General features: G+C 39.5%; 2 protein-coding genes across 2 annotated transcripts in view; one reads left to right on the top strand and one right to left on the bottom strand.

Annotated features, from left to right (window-relative positions):
- Nucleotides 1-5,728: 5,728 nt before the first annotated feature.
- Nucleotides 5,729-18,897, bottom strand: part of LOC144631897 (uncharacterized) — a 45,469-nt gene continuing 32,300 nt past the window's right edge. The window contains exons 20-30 of the mRNA XM_078490480.1: nucleotides 16,780-16,921; nucleotides 15,846-16,022; nucleotides 15,434-15,610; nucleotides 14,811-14,987; nucleotides 14,227-14,403; nucleotides 13,553-13,729; nucleotides 12,471-12,659; nucleotides 11,267-11,443; nucleotides 10,211-10,498; nucleotides 9,245-9,550; nucleotides 5,729-5,992 (exon numbers count right to left, since the gene is read on the bottom strand). Of these exons, the coding sequence (XP_078346606.1) occupies nucleotides 9,246-9,550; nucleotides 10,211-10,498; nucleotides 11,267-11,443; nucleotides 12,471-12,659; nucleotides 13,553-13,729; nucleotides 14,227-14,403; nucleotides 14,811-14,987; nucleotides 15,434-15,610; nucleotides 15,846-16,022; nucleotides 16,780-16,921 (1,986 nt within the window). The 3' untranslated portion in view covers nucleotides 5,729-5,992; nucleotide 9,245. The remainder of the gene's footprint in view (nucleotides 5,993-9,244; nucleotides 9,551-10,210; nucleotides 10,499-11,266; nucleotides 11,444-12,470; nucleotides 12,660-13,552; nucleotides 13,730-14,226; nucleotides 14,404-14,810; nucleotides 14,988-15,433; nucleotides 15,611-15,845; nucleotides 16,023-16,779; nucleotides 16,922-18,897) is intronic.
- On the top strand, nucleotides 17,600-18,668 carry LOC144631891 (uncharacterized). The gene has a single exon (XM_078490477.1). It carries the CDS (start codon nucleotides 17,606-17,608, stop codon nucleotides 18,503-18,505), a length of 900 nt encoding a protein of 299 aa, XP_078346603.1. The 5' UTR covers nucleotides 17,600-17,605; the 3' UTR covers nucleotides 18,506-18,668.

The following is an 18,897-nucleotide window of genomic DNA, read 5'->3' as shown; positions in this document are numbered from 1 at the left end:
GTATGATGATAACCTTAAAAAAATCTGGCAGTTTAAATACTCGTTGTTTTGTCTATTTTGGTCTTTTAACCTGCTGTGTTCAGCCAGTAGGCCTTGCATCGGTATATTAAAAAAAAACACGAAACGTGTGTCTGTCGGTCGAAACCCCTGTCCTTGAAAAAACTGAACATTTTTTATACCCGAGGATCGATTTTTTTTGGTGCAAAAGATTAACCCATTAACCCTTTTTCCCAAATTAGCAAGCATCAATTTTTGTGATTTTTCCCAAAACGCAAAAATCGCGAAATTAAGTGCGCGCAAAAGTTATAATGAATAAGGGACTTAAGGGGGTTCACACTCTCATCTGAACCCGTCGTTTATTCGAAACTCGGCAAAATTTGCTTAGGTTTAAACGTTGTTTATTCGAACTGCGCTTGAAAGCATACTAAATATTCGCAAAGTAGGGCGTTAAAACAGCCATTGTTGTACCCGGCGCGGAAAAATAACCAAGGGTTAGAAAGCGCGGGAAAACATAAGCACGGTAGATGGAGCGAGAAATATAGCAGTTGCTGGCTTGTGAAGGCAAGCATTTTAATGGAAACAAGAACATTGAGAAGCTTGAGAAGCTTAAAATCGGGCGCTTTGCCTTGAAAGGCAGGGTTCAGTACAGCAGAAACCACGAAGCAGTTACTTAAGTAGCACTCAGTCCGACTGTGTTTGTGTAAGTCACAGGGCTTGCATGAGCTGTATTAGTGTGCATAATATAATATCTAGAACGTTGTCGAGATTGCATTATTACTTAATGACATGATGGTTTCAATTTATAAATGTATTTCACACAATACAAATAAACGATTGAAGTAGACGACTAGAAAATGTAAAGTTTTCAGTAAGACTTAGCAAAGTGCAGTGTATTGGTAATACTGTAAGGTGCGGTTTCACCTGAAGGTCGTGTGCTTTTCGGTATTTTCCAGGCATTGCACTTTGATGGGACAGTACTACAACTGTTTACCGGGGAACTACTATTGTCAAGAAAATGATCACAACTTGTTGATGAATGATTGAACATTTGTTTCATACCATTACTGTAATAGCAATTAATGAAGGCTTTTAGTCCTGAACCAAAGTATAAGGACTGGGAAATACTGAAACCCATTATCAGCCACCTTAAACGGAAATATCTTGTTGGTGTTTCAAGGAATCCAAGGAAACTTCACTCATCCCATGTATCTATGTATTGCGGTATTTTGTAATTTTTTGAGTGATTTTTGGGGATGTTTGGCAGGTGATAGTTTTTTTAAAAGAATTAGTAAAATTTAGACAACTAAGAAATATTGAAAATTTAATGTGAATTTAACATTGGAATTTGAAGTTAGAAATTGGCAGACGGACACCAAACAGTCCCGTGACATCCTGGAGTGTTTTTGCATGGGGGTCAACTGTGTGATGATGTTTCCATTTTTTTCTTCAATCCCCACTGATAAAGAACTGTTGTTGGTGTTATGTTGGTGTTATCACATGTCAAGCCTTTAACAAGGTATGAAAGAACACAAGGACTTAAATTATTCTGGTGCTCAATTTTTGCGTAACTAAAATTAATGTTACTCAAATTCCTGATGGATTCTGTCTTAAACTGTTACGAGCTTAGTATTTCCAAATTATTGCATGTCAATGTAAGGCAAGACAAGACATGCCTTGGTTCTTATGTAATTCTCTTAAAAACACATAAGATATTGACTATAATTTTGTCTGTGCTATGGCAATTCACAGTGGGGTGGTCTTGATGTGTCTTTAACTTGTGGACTGGACTGGACTGGTAAAACGCGGACTAGTAAAACGCGGACTTGTAAAACGCCTCTAGACACTTCGAATTCCTTGGCCACAATCATCTTACGGCTCTCTTCAATACATAATGTCTCAAAAAAACAGTAACCTCAGAAAGAAGTCAGAAGCAAATAAGGTCGAAAGACCGAATTTGAACATATAACGGCAAATGTTCTAATGTCACGAACGAAGGAGTCGTGTAGGCCCGTCACCTTTATTTACCACATACTGCCCCCAAATTAAAACAGTACCCTCAGAAAGAAGTCAGAAGCAAATAAGGTCGAAAGACCGAATTTAAACATTTAACGGCAAATATTCTAATGTCACGAACGTAGGAGTCGTGTAGGCCCGTCACCTTTATTTACCATTGACTGTTGATTTCTGGACGGGCCCCGTTCTACCTCGTGCGAGCAATACAAACGACTGCACTCAACAGACGTCAAGTAGTGGAAAGAAAGAAACATATGCACACAACTCATAGCATCAATCCCGTTGTTTTAGTAGGGGTTTGCAGAACGAACATGTGCTATACTGCAAAACCATCTCCACGCTAAAACAGACCATAGAGTGCTCAAAAAAGCTAGAAATATGCCGTCGAAGAAACACACAAGAGCTTCAAACACAAATTGTTTCGCTCGCTAAACCGTTAAGTTTTATCCGATTTACAAGCGCTTGTTTTACAAGTCCGCGTTCTACAAGTCCGTGCTTAACAATCCCTCGTTTTACAAGTCCGCGTTTTACAAGTCCGCGTTTTACTAGTCCTCGTTTTACAAGTCCGCGTTTTACTAGTCCGCGTTTTACTAGTCCGCGTTTTACAAGTCCGCGTTTTACCTGAGTCCGCGTTTTACTAGTCCGCGTTTTACAAGTCCGCGTTTTACTAGTCCGCGTTATACTAGTCCGCGTTTTACAAGTCCGCGTTTTACTAGTCCGCGTTTTACTAGTCCAGTCCAGTCCTCGAAATACAGTATGCCAAAACTCCCCGCCCTCTAAAGATAAGTCCTTGACGTCCTTGACGGTTCTTGTCGTTTTTCGGTGCCTATTCATCTTCAGCATCTTTCTCATCCACCTCTCGTTCTGTCCTGTGTCTGTCATCACACGAAAGAAAAGCTGATTCTCAAAAAATCTGCCACAAAAGGAAATTGACAAAAACAATATGAAAACCATATATCGAAAGTTTCTTATTCTAAAATTTTATCATACGTCTTAATTCAGAGCTACAAAGAAGTTCCTCCTTTTGAGTTATTGATACTGTTCTTACAGTACCTCTTTCCACTAGCGAAATTTTACAAAATTCCTTCGCGGCGAAAAGGTAGCGCGAATCCAGAACAGACTCCAATCGAGAGTGGGTTAATTCTAGATTACTATTAATTAACTATTACAACATTCATTTTTAAAATAGTTTCCCAAGCCGACTAAGCTAACTAAACGTCGAGTGTATCTTTCAGTAAACAAAACATGCCGTTATGACGCCGAAAAAATCCAGCTCACGCATACTATACCCCGTGACTCACGCAAACCTCCGACTTACGTGCTACTACAGTCATTCCTTTCTAAACATTTTTTTTTTGACCACCACCGTACCTTTCTACCCAAAAAACTCATGAAACCGCCCGGTTTTAACCTGTTTTAACCTTTCAAAAATTAGAGCGTTCGAAACTAAATAAGATCCGTAATCAAAAACAACATACAGCCGTTTACCAGCACTCTTTAAAACTCCTGAAACCCTTCAAAATCAGGCAAAATAAATCTTTGAAATAACCTTTATCAATGTTTCTTATTTTTTATTCAGTTCTATAAAATGCCTTTCATACACTACTGTCAAACAAAAATTTCAATTTCCTCAAAGTTTCAAGACAAAAGAATAACAAATATTTCGTGCACAATGTAATTTGATTAAGCCAATATTATCACGTCTAAAAATACTTCAAGCAATTCAGTGAAAACCCGTTTTTTTTTTCGTATCAACGAAAACCACTTTCGAATAATCAATACATGAAAATAACAATAAGATCAAAAGGAAGAAAGGAACCTTTCTAATTATTTGAAGACTTTCAAAGCCGTGATATTATGCATCCAATCCGCGATAAAATTTAATTACAACAAAATCCAAGTTCTCATTTTGAAGTCCATTTTTTTCAGTTGATACCTTTATCCAACTTGTGAAAAATTCCATTCAAGTTCCTATTAATACTGTACATTCCCAATGTTTTGCTCAGGTCTTCAGAAGCGTCTTACTAACCAAATCTAAAATAATTCCAAAACATGCTGTACAAACATTCTACTCTTTGTGACAAACGACTTGACGACCAATTGTTCAGAAATGAAAATCGACACAGTTCTTGCTAAATAAAAAAAAAGTTTTACGGCGGAGTCAGGCTCAAAAAATATACCGCAAGATCACACCCCCATTCATAGTCAGAAACCAGCAAACCATCTAGTTTGCTAAAAAAAAACACTGCGTGACATCAATGACGTTACCTTTTTCATTTACAAAAATAACTTTAACTTGTCAAAGTAAGTGCAATTTCACAATGGTGAATATCAGTACAGTATGGGGCCCAGTTCTCGGCCGGGTCCAGTTCTCGGCCACTTTGTGTTTAACGCGTTTTTTCACACTCCAGTTGAATCAAAAGAAAAAGGTATTTCCTTCAAACGATAGACTGATTCATGTGCTTTAAGTATCTTGAGTTTGATCGTTCAATTCGATATAGAAAGCTCACACGTCGAGTTTACGCGGAGGTGGGTGAATTTGCATTCCCGAAAAATTTGTTTGTTTACGGCTCCAAATTCATGGATGTAGTTAAATTCGTATTTTATCCAAAAGCCCCCACCATACGAGCTAATTTTTGGCATGTGAAACGTAGAATAATTCAGCTTTCTGCTTTAGTTAACTTTTCGTTGAACCGTTGTATTTTTTGGTCTTAATTTACTTCGAAATTTTTTCTTGCGACGTTTGCGTATTTGCCAGTTCTTGGCCACCCTGCTCGCTATCACAGCTTAGCGCTTGGTTTTTAATATAATTTCATCTGCTGCTGCCAGAATGAAAGAAATAAATGTTTTAAAAATAAAGTTCAATCTTATCTCTAAGTTTTGAGCTGACTCTTGTCTTGTCTATTATTTCTACAACACCTAAATCTTTCAAGACCTTTTCACTGCAAAATAAACCATCTAAATGCACGGGTCACACAATGCGGTTTTGCCAGAACCTGCACATAGGCAACTAGGCGCGTTAAAATCCTTCTTTTCTAAAGTAAAACAAAGCCTCATAAAAATAATTTGGGATCGATATACTATAAATAGGTTTACAGAGTGATTTTATGACTGTGAAAATTAATTGAGCATTTTTTTACAGATAATTACGCACAAGCTTTTTAGTGGCCGAGAACTGGGCCGGCGCCACAAAGGGAGCTTTTATTTTTATTATTGCTCGGGCAAATTAATTTTTGACCGGTCGATAGCTTTACACCAAAAAGCTGAATAATGTAGCTAGCTCTGGGAGAAATTTCAAGTTCCTGCGGTTCTTCTGAGGTAAGAAATACAAGTTTACGTCAAAAGTGGCCGAGAACTGGGCCCCATACTGTACTTTGCCCCGTAAGCTTTTTTCTCTGTCCTTCCGCCGAAGCAAAAAAACACAACCTGATTACACATTAACCCAAAAGTCGACCAAGTGTGCCTGCAACGATTTCCTGTCAAAACTAAAATGAAAACCATTGCGGTATGCGTCACCCGTAGCGGTTTTGTAGCAACCCCAAGCTATCCCCGTCTTTTTGGCCGCGCCAGGAGACTATGCTCTAGGACGACCAAAGGGTAAACTATAAATCGGCCACGCCCGATTAATTAAAAGTTTACTCTAAGTTTTCCCTGAATTTTACCAAAATGCAGACCAGAAAACAACAACTGAGAAATCATTTTTAAATGCCTTTCCTTTATTTGTTCACCCACACTAAGAAGTCTCACAGGAGAACAATGAATGAGTTTTCAAAACTATTACTTGCTTCTTCCTGTGTTCTTGCTCAAAAAAATAATTCCATCTTTAATCAGTGTTTCCTACTTTTTATCCTTTCATTATTACAGTGGAGCAAAAATGAAAACTGAGAAAATAGACACTGAAGGAAAACCACCTGTTACCCTATTCCCCTACTTTTTAATCAATCTTGTCCATTTGCCGTTTGGTTAATCCAGTTTTCACCTGCAAGAAATTAAAGACAAAGTTAGTTTCTTTGCAGGCAATGAGGAAAAAGTATCGTAAGATCTGCCTGTAGTCTAATGAAGACCAATATAAAAATAAGCTGGACAAATTAAACCAGCAATTAAATAATTATGCGGAATTAGAAACGTTTTATGTGCTAAAAACTTTAAAAGTGCGAGCTTTCGTTTGTTCGATCTACAGGCTTCGGCGGGTAAAAAAATATAAAATAACAGGGGACGATACAAATTCTGAACATAAATGTGTAACATTTTATCGCCCTCGTTATTTTAAAATCATCATTAATTTTCCTTAAGGTTTAAATGATTTTAAAACAGGCGCTCACGTCAAGAACATCCAATGGTACATAGTTCAAAATTTGTCCTACGCATACAAAATGAATGAAAAATAGAACATTTCATCGGTTCTATAACGACACTTTTTTGTACTCTCCAATTTCAAGTTGCAGAAACACTCCTTAAATTACAATAGGTAATAAAGTCAACTCTCTCTTAACGGACACCTCTATAAGACGGACACCTCCATAAGACGGACACCTGGTGACGGTCCCTACCGTTTTACAGTCATTTTACTGTAACCAAACTCCCTATAAGACGGACACCTCTCTAAGACGGACAACGGACACTTTGAAATCATTAACGGACACTTGAGAAGTGATTTTTATCATGTTTTATAAGTGAAAATACTTCCAAACTTCGTATCGATCAAAAGCAAAGTTAGTCAGCGCCCTTAGGATACGTGTATATGACGCTTTAACGGGTTTCTTCTCTGCTTACGTGTATGGACACTAAAGAGGTCGTTTTCTACTTACAGTATTACAGTTTGTAGAAGCTCTCAATTTGTGCTTTAACAATCAATCAATCAATCAATCAATCAACAACTTTATTAATGCGTCAGAGCAATTCTAGCCGAGAGTGAAACACTCTCTATTAATAGGGGACGCATAAAATAAATGTGACCCTCCACGGGATTTGGATTTGAATTTGTCACTTTGGTGTTGACACGCGCACGACACGCTCGCACGGTAAGACAAAAGAGACACGATTTAACACGGAACAACCGTGTCCAGTTAATCCCTCATTAAAATGTCTTTTGTTTTTTAGAACACGATAAAAACAAAGGACTAGACAATCGTCCGTGTCAGTACTCGAAAACAAAAGCTGTCGTGCGAATAAAGAACGCTTACCGTGCGAAAAAAAAAACGCTTACCGTGCGAATTACCGTAACAACGCACACTTACTGTGCGAAGGATGAGAAATAACACGTTTAACGTGCGAAGAGAGAAGTATATAAAGTCAGGGACTACCATAGCACGCTTTCTCGTCAGAGGATTTATGTCGTTCTTATACTGCCGAACCATATCTTCTGAGACTTTGAACATTATTAGTTTGATCTGCATCGCTGTCGCTGCCGAAAGAAACAGCGATGCCAAAAATTCGATTTACACGCGGGAGAAAACGAGCGCAAAAAACCGATGTAAACTAGTAGTTTGAGCGACACATATTCTAAGATTACTCTGCCATAATTATTATCTACCGTTCGCAGAACTTATCTTGTCAAAAAACTGTAAAATGATCATACATTCTTATGATAGGAGTGGAAAATGGCCGTCAAATGTGTGATCTGTTCGTTGCTGTGATTTAGTTTGAAAGAAACTTGGGACCGATTATGCAATGATCGATCGAGTTTCTGAAATGAACACTCGCCCAAACTCGCATTTCAGTAGTGTTGTTCGAAAGAACTACAAAATAAGTCTCAGGAAAAAAAATATCCTCAAGTCATGGGCGAATAGGGCGTTTAAAACAGATCAACCTTATTTCTCCTTACTGCGATTGAAGTAGAATTGTAGTAGATATCAAGTTCTTAAGTTTCACTTAAGAACGGGTTCTTTGCATATCGCACTCAGGGCAAATCTGATCCGACTGGAATTTAAATAATCACTTCAACCGGCATTTCGAATTTAATTTCGCCAAAAGTAAAGTGCCAAGAACAAATTTCTTTCGCACCGTGTCAAGAAACAAAACCTTCTGGAAACGTGTCAAGCAACATGGAAGCTTACTCCTACCGTGTCAAGCAACAAACCCTTTTCGTACCGTGTCAAGCAACACGGTAGCTTACTCGTACCGTGTCAAGAAACAAAGCCTATCTCACCGTGTCAAGAAAACAAAGCTTTTCCGTGTCAAGCAGGTAAGAACAAAGGCAACCAACACGGAACACGTTAACGTTTGTTTTGCTTATTAGTTATGCGCATATCGAGGTTCTTGACACGCTAAGCGTGTCGTGTTATAACCGTGCAAACGTGTCGTGCGCGTGTCAACACCAAAGTGATCAAAATCCCGTGGAGGGTCACAAATAAAAAAAATATTAATAAAAAGACTTAAAATTGATATTACGGTCCTTTGATTATCTTTATCTTGTTGCAGTTAGCAAAGGTTTGTTGCATTATGCAAATGTTTAGCTTTGTTATCTCAGCATTACTGGTGTCATGTTACCTCGATTCTTTACGGAGCGGACACCTCTCTAAGACGGACAGCTGCGACCGGTCCCGAAGGTGCCCGTCTAAGAGATAGTTGACTGTATACTCTACTTCTCTCCCCGGAACATAGAAGAGCATCGCACCGGGAATTTGAAGGTCATGAATTCAAATACCGTAATGATTCGATTTAGCGCCCTCCTTCAAATAAGCGCCCCCTTCCGAATAAACGCCCCCCTTCGAATGTATTTTTGTCAATAAGCGCCCCTATTCCAATTAGCGCCCCCCCCCCCCCCCATTCTAATAAGCGCCCTTATTCTTATAAGGGCCCCTAATCAAATAAGCGCCCCAATTGTGGATAACTGCCCCTACTAAAGTCATCGACGTCGAATAGTAAACTCATGAACGTTCATCGTACCGTACATGTATATATTTACTGATAAAATGAACAATTCTTTTAAAAGTAACTGAACTTTCCACAATTTTGTTACTGTTAACTTTTCTGTTATTGTTAGTTTTTTTTAATATTTATTTAAGTTTTGTTTTGAACATTTGGTTGTTTCTTAAAAAAATTAAATAAGCGCCCTGTCCCGAATAAGCGCCCTGTCTCGAATAAGCAACCTCCCATGAGGTGCCAAAAGTAAATAAGCGCCCCGGGCGCTAAATTGAATCATTATGGTACTTATTCTTCATTTGCTTAGCTGCAAACGCATTGAAGAATACCATGTCTTAAAGAACACTTCTAAGTTATGTTCACATACCTCATTTGCTCAGATGGTAGACAAAAATATCGCCATTCAATTCCTTCCCAGAGCCGTTTCCAGTCTTCTTGCTTACAGAACACTTGTCGGATTTACCATAGTCGTCATATGTTTCTTCGGCCTTGTCACCTGACCAACAAGCCTTATCGTCAACACCAAATGTTTTGTAGCCAAACGTCTCAGCTTTAGCTTTGCAGTACTCAAACACAGCGTCATGGCCCGATACACTGCTCACATTGTTGTCGAAAGGTTTAGGTAACACCTTAGGCCCGTTGTTTATGTAACAACCGACGGCTTTCCATTCATCTAAATATAGAAAAGTGTAAATAAAAGCAATCAATTATTAAAGGCACATAAAATTTCTTGGATTTTTGTTATTTACTTAAACAAAGTTGGCCTGTAATATACAGTACGTATGCAAATTGACCGCTCAAATAAGTTGAGAGTCTTCTTTAATTTTTTTTTTTTTTTCAGAGTGATAGAAACACGCCAGGTGCAAACAGCTTATCTGTATGAACTGTCTTTGTTATTGCAGTAACTGAAGACCATCGGATTTTGGAAATCAGACCTTACTAGAAACCTTCGTTAGGAACAAAATTGGTAGTAAAGAGCTACCCTTTTGATTAACTCCTAGATTAATCTACTCCTTCGAACGGTTTCGCCCTGGTTTATATCATTTATTCTCAAACTCATTAATAATTCATTAAGGTTAAACAAAGAAAAACACAACCGCAAAGTAGATTATACCCGGTCATAATTAGCATAGATTTCTACAATTTCATTTCTCCGTCTACTACGTGGATTTTGTTTCGGTTGTGGAGATATATCAAACACTCGAGACAGTGTTCCTTCCAAACACCTCGAATTTCGTCAAAATACTCCGCCGCGCGTCTTATTTTCAACTCTCTTCTCGGTGTTTGGATATCCCGATGAAACACTGCCTCTCGTGTTTGATATATTACTTACCTTTGTCATTTTTCTTGTATACATATACGGTGAATCTTTCCGTGATGCCACTGCTGTAGCCTCCCTTCTCCTTGCAATGTCCCGATGGTCCAAACTTGTCGTATGAGCTCCCTTCACTGGTCCAACAGCGTTTGTCGTCCATACCAAACAAGATAATTTCTTCTTCGTCCGCCTTTTTCGCGCAAGCTTGGTATCTCTTGCTGATGGAAGGTATGTTTCCAGCTCTTACAAAGTACGTGTCGAGTGCTTGGGAAGTCATCTTATAACACCCGATTGGTTTCCAGGCAGCTATTGGTCAAAAATTATAAAGCACTTTTAATTTTATATTATACCTTTCTTAGATCATGCTTCTAGGGATTAAATGACAAAACCATAGTTTTATTACAAAGAAATATGTCTCCCGGGCGATATAATAAAAAGTTACAAACAAACGAGAGTAACTTTGCAAACTGTTCAGCCCAACAGTTTTTCAAAAGCCTACTTCGCAATATGTTTTAATCTTCTTCAATTTTTTTACCATCCGTACCTTCTTTTTTCTTTGCTGTGTTACTGGAATTTTCCTTTACTTTTTTAAAGGACACCTCCACTCTTACGACAAGTTGATGTTAAACTATTAGCTTTAATGTCTTAATTCCAAATGTTCAGAGAAAATGAAAAAATAACATTTGATAGGAGCAAAAAGGGGAGCTATTTTCGCTTTCAAATTTACCGCGCGCAGCCATTTTGTGTTTTATGACGTGTAATGGTTGTGGCTATTGTTTGGAAGCAAAGGATCTTTCCTGTGAAAGATTTGGGCATCCATTACACGTCATGTAATTTATAATAATCTATATTTAAAGCGAACTCTTTTCCTTTTTGTTATTTCTCCCTTATCCTATAAAATTTGAATTTTAACGCCAAGTTGCAATTGTCACAAGAATGGAGGTTCCCTTTAGTGGTTATTTTTATACCGCATTATAAACTTAATGGTCATTGGCTAAGATCCGTGAAACAGTTGCTTTAAAGCCAGCTTTGGTAAACTCGTATTTGTAAATAAAAAAAACACGTGATCCTTACGTGCGCAACTCTGTGTGTTACATTCCTGAGTTTCCTGGTCTGGTCCAAGTACATTGCATTTTTTCCCTCCGGCTTTAGGTTTAGGTTTGTTACATTTGCGGGTCCTTTTCTGTGTTCCTCCTCCGCATGTCTGGGTGCAAGTGCTCCATGCTCCCCACTTGCCATACCCACCATCCACTAGATATAAAGAAAACAACGGTAAAAACCAACAATATTACACCAACCCCACGTAAAGCACCGGAAAAACAGCCACTCATTTGAATTGGATGCTACCCCCAGAAAAGCGTCGTCTACACGAGTAATTTTTAATGTTTATTGAAAATAGAAATAAAATATTTGTGAAAATGTTTATTTGCTCTTGAAAAAGCGAAAAATTGGCCAATTTTTATGTGACAAATACGTTTGCTGAGAAGCTGGCGTCTTAGCTTTTATGCGACAAATATAAGTTGGCACATACGAAAAATTACTCGTAGAGACGACTCGTCACATAAAATGTTGCAAATATTGCCCAATCTCCTACTGGGCACTTTGCACGCCTTGTTTCTGGGTATCTCTCCTGCCTGTGTTCAAAGCCATTACTGGCGCACTAAATAGTTAAAAAGTTCTGCCATCCACGCAGTCAAATATATATTTGTCACATAAAAATTGCTCGTGCAGACGATGCTCCACAACATTTTGCCAGGTTGCCCTGGCAAATTGCCGGCAGGCATGCGCAACCTTGTAGGGAGAGAATCTGTGAGAGACTGATGGAGCACTTTCTGTTTGTGGGGAAAAACGGGTGAGAAATTTTCCGGCAAAAGGAGCAGTACAGTTTTTCAACAACCACAATGACACGGGGAGAGTATGTACCATTTGAAAACTTTCCGGTGGAAAGGACCGTTCCATTTCATTTCCCACCGGAACAGCCGCGTATTTCATCTAGGAGCATGGTAAAAGCATGGCAAGGCAAGAGATACCTCTGAAATTATTCCATATTTTCCGAAACTTTTTTAGTGGAGAAGGACCGTTACATGCGATTTTTCATAAACAACTTGTTTCTCTATACAAATGGAAAGCGCTCAGGTATAAGTCTTTCCGTGTCTTCTCTACCAACACGACAAAGAATTGGGAAGTCTAGAACTTCAATTCAGAAGATATGTTCTGTTCATACGTCATCACTGTCCATCCTTTTCTTAACAATTTGATATATTTCGTCTCCACTTACCGGGGCATTTCTTCTTTTTCGGCTTACACGCTGTTGTCTCGCTGTCCTTTCCTAGTTTGGAACAATCTTTACCAGCATTCTGTGGTTGTGGATTGTTGCACAGCCTATCACGCCTCATTGTACCTGGTTTCTTTCCGCAAGTTTTAGAACACTCGCTCCACTTTCCCCACTCACCATAACCTCCATCGACTGAAAATGGATGAAATGATAACAGAAACAAATTAGCCTACTAAAGGCACTATGTGAGAAGCAAACCTATTTGAAAGAAAAGCACTTTTGCTTGACCATGACTTATTCCTACTACATCAAACTGAACGAAAATAAGACAAAAACGTGATGTGGTATCTTCTTGTTTGTGGAGGGAGGATTGTATAATGTCATGCAGAGTCTATGCAGACAGTATGTGAATCTTGAGTGTATCGCTTATCAGTTTTGTTTCGTGACTAGCCGAGATCTGCCATTATCTATGCCTTTAAAGTTTTGTTATTTAAATAGGGACCATGACCATGTCTCCAAGCAAATCAAAGGAACTTTATAAGTATATTTTAAGTGTAACGTAAACTGGCCCAGTTTGGATTTGCGTTTACAAGCTCGGGTTCGATCTGATGTCACTTGCATTTAGCACAAAACGGACCGAACTCTGCTTCGTGGCGGTTGCTTGTTTTTTTTTAATAATTTTCATTAAACTTGTACTTGTGTAGCTTGCCAAATGAATACAACTGTCACCTCCTGCGGAATTCATTTTAGTTAATCCGAAGGCTTCTTCCTTATCCCGAAATTTAATTTTGTTACAATCGCAACAATCGACGTTGGGAAAACTTGACGTAAAACATCGAAAAAGTTAGGGCAATAAGGGCGATGGTGTATATTATTAATTAAACCTATTTTTAGCCGCAAGGTAAAGCTACAGCCACCTTGCTATTACGACAGAATTAAAACAAGAATATAATGGAAGAATCACGAGGTTAGCTTGGGAACTCCAAAAGGTGGGCAAAAATCTAGGTTCCACTGTGACAGATGCCTCTCTAATGTGCGAACTCACTTACAATAACAACGACAACATCAACAACAAAAAGGTTTACCAGGGCATCCGTTTTTATTACAGTCTTCTGTTATAGTTGCTGGCCCAAGGCCTTTGCAATCTTTACCGCCATGTTGTGGCACAGGGTTGGTACATTGTCGATGACGGCTGCGTCTTCCACCTCCACATGTTAAAGAACAATCTGACCATTCCTCCCATTCAGTGTAGCCTCCATTAACTAAATGAAATAGCGAACAGGAAGGACAATAACATTTCAAAAACAAAATTCATAGCCAATAAACCCTTTTCCTGCTTCTTCTCTTCTTCCTCTTGAGTAAGCTTATTTAATGTTTGTATTGTCATGCATATTTATTTTGAAATTAAAAAATTCATTATAACGCCACTAAACTTCATTCACCTTTGTTTTTCGTTAAGCGTACGCTAATACACAGCGGTATTATCTGAAATCCACTATTTTCTTTTAATTTCTTTAGTGCTTTGCTGATATTTCAAGAGTACAGTAAAACCTCGTTTATACGAACACCGTCAGGACCACGCAAACGCAGTGTCCACAAGGTACACGGTAAAAAGATGTCCTTATTGGATATAAGCTAGCTACGACAAAATCCATTGTCCATATAAACGAGGTGTCCGTATGTAGCGGACGCGGATCAATGAGGCGTAATTTTACTTAAGTTATTTCTAGGTATAGAAGGTAATGTATAGAAATCTTACTGCCACATGGTTGCTCATTGCATTTTCTGGTGGAAGAACTTGGTCCCAGTCCATTGCAATCTTTGCCACCATTTGCTGGCGGTGGATTGGTGCACGTGCGGTCTCTTGTTTGCACGCCACCTCCACAAGTCTTTGAACAGTTGCCGTATGGTCCCCAGGAAGAATAACCACCGTCAACTTTAAATGGATTAGGTTAAATATCAGTTTTTTCATTTACTGTATTACAATAAAGTAAAAAATAAGTTCCCGACAAAACTGCCCCACCTGGAGAATACTAATGAAAAAGACAGGCTGTGAAATTTACAATGTACTTCATAGCTCCGTGCAAAAAGTCGAAAAATCCACACTATTATACACTGTGTACATCTTGGACATCTGAGTAAACCTAAGGCTCACACAGGATTCAAATGATGACAAACTTAGAAATGATGGGGGTTGCATTGATTCGGCCACCTTGTATGTCCGAGGTAATTACCTATGCCAGTGTGTCTCTCTAAATCAAAGGTGTGAAGAAATATAATGCAGTTGTTTCATTACTAGACCAAATGAATGATATAACAAAATTAATGCAAAAAGGCGCTTACCAGGGCAGCTTTTAGTGTTACATTCCATAGTTTGGGTTGAGAGTCCGAGACTTGAGCAATCTTTTCCACCATGTTGTGGAGCTGGGTTATTACATTTCCTGCTCCTAGCTCGCTGTCCGCCTCCACATGTGACAGAACAATCGCCCCAACTTTCCCATTCGCCATAACCACCATCGACTAAGAAAAACAGCACCGGAATGACTTTTAGATGATGTTTATAAGTTTTAGTAAGGACACAATATGTTGCAACAAAAGCAGCAGGAAGGAAGGAAGGAAAGAAGGAAGGAAGGAAGGAAGGAAGGAAGGAAGGAAGGAAGGAAGGAAGGAAGGAAGGAAGGAAGGAAGGAAGGAAGGAAGGAAGGAAGGAAGGAAGGAAGGAAGGAAGGAAGGAAGGAAGGAAGGAAGGAAGGAAGGAAGGAAGGAAGGAAGGAAGGAAGGAAGGAAGGAAGGAAGGAAGGAAGGAAGGAAGGAAGGAAGGAAGGAAGGAAGGAAGGAAGGAAGGAAGGAAGGAAGGAAGGAAGGAAGGAAGGAAGGAAGGAAGGAAGGAAGGAAGGAAGGAAGGAAGGAAGGAAGGAAGGAAGGAAGGAAGGAAGGAAGGAAGGAAGGAAAATGCGGCATCGTACCTGGACAACTCTTTGTGTTGCATTCTCTAGTAGAATAATTTGGTCCCAACTCGCTGCAGTCTTTTCCTCTTCCACTTGGTGGTGGATTGGTGCAAGTTCGGTGTCGTGTTTGTTCCCCACCTCCGCAAGATTTTGAACAGTTGCCGTATGCTCCCCATGCAGAGTAACCACCATCCACTGAAAATGGAATAGAAACAGCTCATCAATTAACGTTCCTTTGGGTATTGGTAAAACATAAATCATTGGTAAAACATAGATCATAAGAATTGCATTGCATTGCAGGTTGAAAAAATGGGCTGTTGCACGTGAAAGATTTCGGCACCTTGCAATGCAACGTTTCTTGCAAATTGCCGCGGGTAACAAATCCTTTACTTCCATAGTCTAACTGTGTGTTGGTGTTGTATGAACATACCTGGACAGACTTCAACATTGCAGTCGTCATTTTCTGTATCAGGACCGAGCTGTGAGCAATCTTTCCCACCGGGGCTTGGGGCGGGATTTGTGCAAGAACGGCTGCGGCTACGACGTCCATCGCCACAAGTTACAGAACACTGTGTCCAAGAACCCCATTCTGAATAGCCACCATCGTCTATAAGAAATAACAAATCACACTTCACTTAAAAAAAACTCAGGAGGAACTATTCTTTATTCCTGTTGTTGTGGTTAATTAATGATGACCACAATAGAAATCATCCTGATGTAACTGTGTCGTAATACAAAAAAGTTTTTACAGGATTTCTTCACTTTTTCTTGGGTAAAAGCGATTGTGAGTTTTTGGTCTTCTTTAACAAAGGTTTACGTTTTCTTTAATAGCAGCGCGCCAGTGACGTCACGACTCAGACAAGACTCAGACAAACAAACCGAAATTGGGGACGATTTTCCTAAAACACTTTCTAAATCAGCCGGTATTCCTAAAACACTTTCATAGAACGCGATCTTCTCTTAGATTCCTTCTATCTCCTCAGAACACGCTGATTTTTTTTAGCCTCGTGGAGGTTATAATCATTTGAATTCTATTTTAGACCTCGCGCGCTTTGCTATTTTAAACAATACCGCTGCGTGATCTTTAAAACTAAGTCATAAAGGTAAAGAAAATAGGCAGCCGTACCAAGGTGGCCCATCGGGAGCTTATATTGGTTTTTGTTGCATAACGCGAATATGGGGTATTGTTACTTCCTCTAGATGAGATGCTAGTCAGTTGCAAGTTATGCATCGAGCATTTCGTCGGGTTGTCCTAACAGATAGCTAGAAACACTTTGGCTCAATAGCACAACATAAAGATCAGGCCAGATGGTGGGGCTAAATAGGCTAGATAATGGTTGTAAAGTCGTAATAGATTATCTCACTTGTCTGGCAGCCGTAAAACTCAGCCCTCAACGCAATGGCGGATTGCCATTCCTCAGGGACGATCCTTAAGTACCGTGCTCTGATTGGTGCACTCAAATTTTGGCTGACAACGGTGTATCGGTCACTGTTTCCCATAAACGTCTAAACAAATAAAAAGCAATAAAAATGGTAGTACACAAACAGGTAAACACAAACGATATTATTGCCCGACGTTTCGGCGACATCATGACGCCATTATCAAGGGTAAATTGAGAATAAATAATTAAATGCGAGGTTCAAAGAGATAAACATTTGCATAATGGTGGTGGCTATACAAATACTTTAGCACGGATTGAATCCGTTTGCACGTTCAGACTCGGTGTTAATTGCTTGATGTAAAGCATCTCGTTGACAAGACAGTCAAATTTGTTCTTGCATTTCTTTAGTACTTTGAAACAACTGAGGAGGTCCTCAGGGACAGCACCCGCGTGGTCGTTGTCACACAGGCGGCCCAAGCTCTCTATCAGATTACCTTTGGACGTGACTCTTGCTACGAGCGGTGTTGTGTTACAAAGATTCGATTTATAAGGGCTTGTATGGGAAACAACGGTTTTGCTTTAAAAGTAAAAAAAAATGTATATTTTGTGAACAAAGTTGACTTACTCTGATTCGTTGTTTCATTCTTTGTTGTCTGCCAGATTCTCAGGTCGATACAACGCGTTTTCGGCGAGTTATCGTTATTGATATAACTCGCCGAAAACGCGTTGTATCGACCTGAGAATCTGGCAGACAACAAAGAATGAAACAACGAATCATAGTAAGTCAACTTTGTACACTCTCACTGTAATGCCCAATACTACTACAGCTACGGACTTCCTAAACACCCTGAACCACGCCCATCCCTCTGTCAGCTTCACAATGGAAATTGAAAAGGATGGAATGCTCCCCTTTCTCGGCACCCAGCTCCTAAACCGTGCACCTAGAATTGGGACCAAAGTTTACGTGAAGCCTAATAATACTGGTTTACTTGTCCACTACCAGAGTCACGTTGACAACCGTTACAAACGGAGCTTACTAACAACTATGCTCGATCGCGCGTACCGGTTGTCCTCCTCGTGGCCATACTTTTCCGAGGAGTGTGAACGTTTGAAATCCTTGTTCTCACGTCTGGATTACCCCCATCATCTTATCAACTCCACCATCAATACCTTTGTGAACTCGAGAGTTTCAGGCCAGCAGCCATTGCAGGCTTCGGAAAAAATGGCGGGAGATGACGTGACCCGAGTAGTCATACCCTTTAAGGACCAAGTTTCTGCAAACATTGTAAAGACGCAGTTGAAAGACCTTAGCATTAAACTCCAAACAACAGTCCAGCCCGTATTTGTCAGTCGGAAAATTGGCCAGGACCTTCAAGAATGTGAGACCAAACCACAGCTTGTTAACCAGCAGTGCGTAGTGTACCAGTTTAAGTGTAACCTGTGTGATACAGGGAGCTACGTTGGCTACACGCGCGGGCATTTGCATGCCCGCGTGGATGGCCACAAAAGCACGTCATCTTCTGTGCGCAAGCACTATGACAACGACCACGCGGGTGCTGTCCCTGAGGACCTCCTCAGTTGTTTCAAAGTACTAAAGAAATGCAAGAACAAATTTGACTGTCTTGTCAACGAGATGCTTTACATCAAGCAATTAACACCGAGTCTGAACGTGCAAACGGATTCAATCCGTGCTAAAGTATTTGTATAGCCACCACCATTATGCAAATGTTTATCTCTTTGAACCTCGCATTTAATTATTTATTCTCAATTTACCCTTGATAATGGCGTCATGATGTCGCCGAAACGTCGGGCAATAATATCGTTTGTGTTTACCTGTTTGTGTATAACCAAATCACTGTTAATACGAAAAATGGTAGTAAGGTAAGTTATTTGTTTCTTTGTTTGTTACGCATGTTGATTGAAAAGGAGTTCGCATTATTTTAACCGCTGTAAAATATTTAACTTCTGGTGTTGTTTACCCATTTTGCTACACATTTGACAAGTACACATATCAAGTGTTAGGGGTCTGACTGTTTCTATGAAACATTTCGTATCTCTTGGCGTTCTTTTATATAAAAATTCCATTTAAACGGACCGACA

The sequence above is a fragment of the Oculina patagonica genome, chromosome 12, assembly GCF_052425735.1.
Source record: "Oculina patagonica isolate OP01 chromosome 12, crgOcupat, whole genome shotgun sequence".
Lineage (NCBI taxonomy): Eukaryota > Metazoa > Cnidaria > Anthozoa > Scleractinia > Oculinidae > Oculina > Oculina patagonica.
This window is presented reverse-complemented; position numbering and strand designations above follow the sequence as displayed.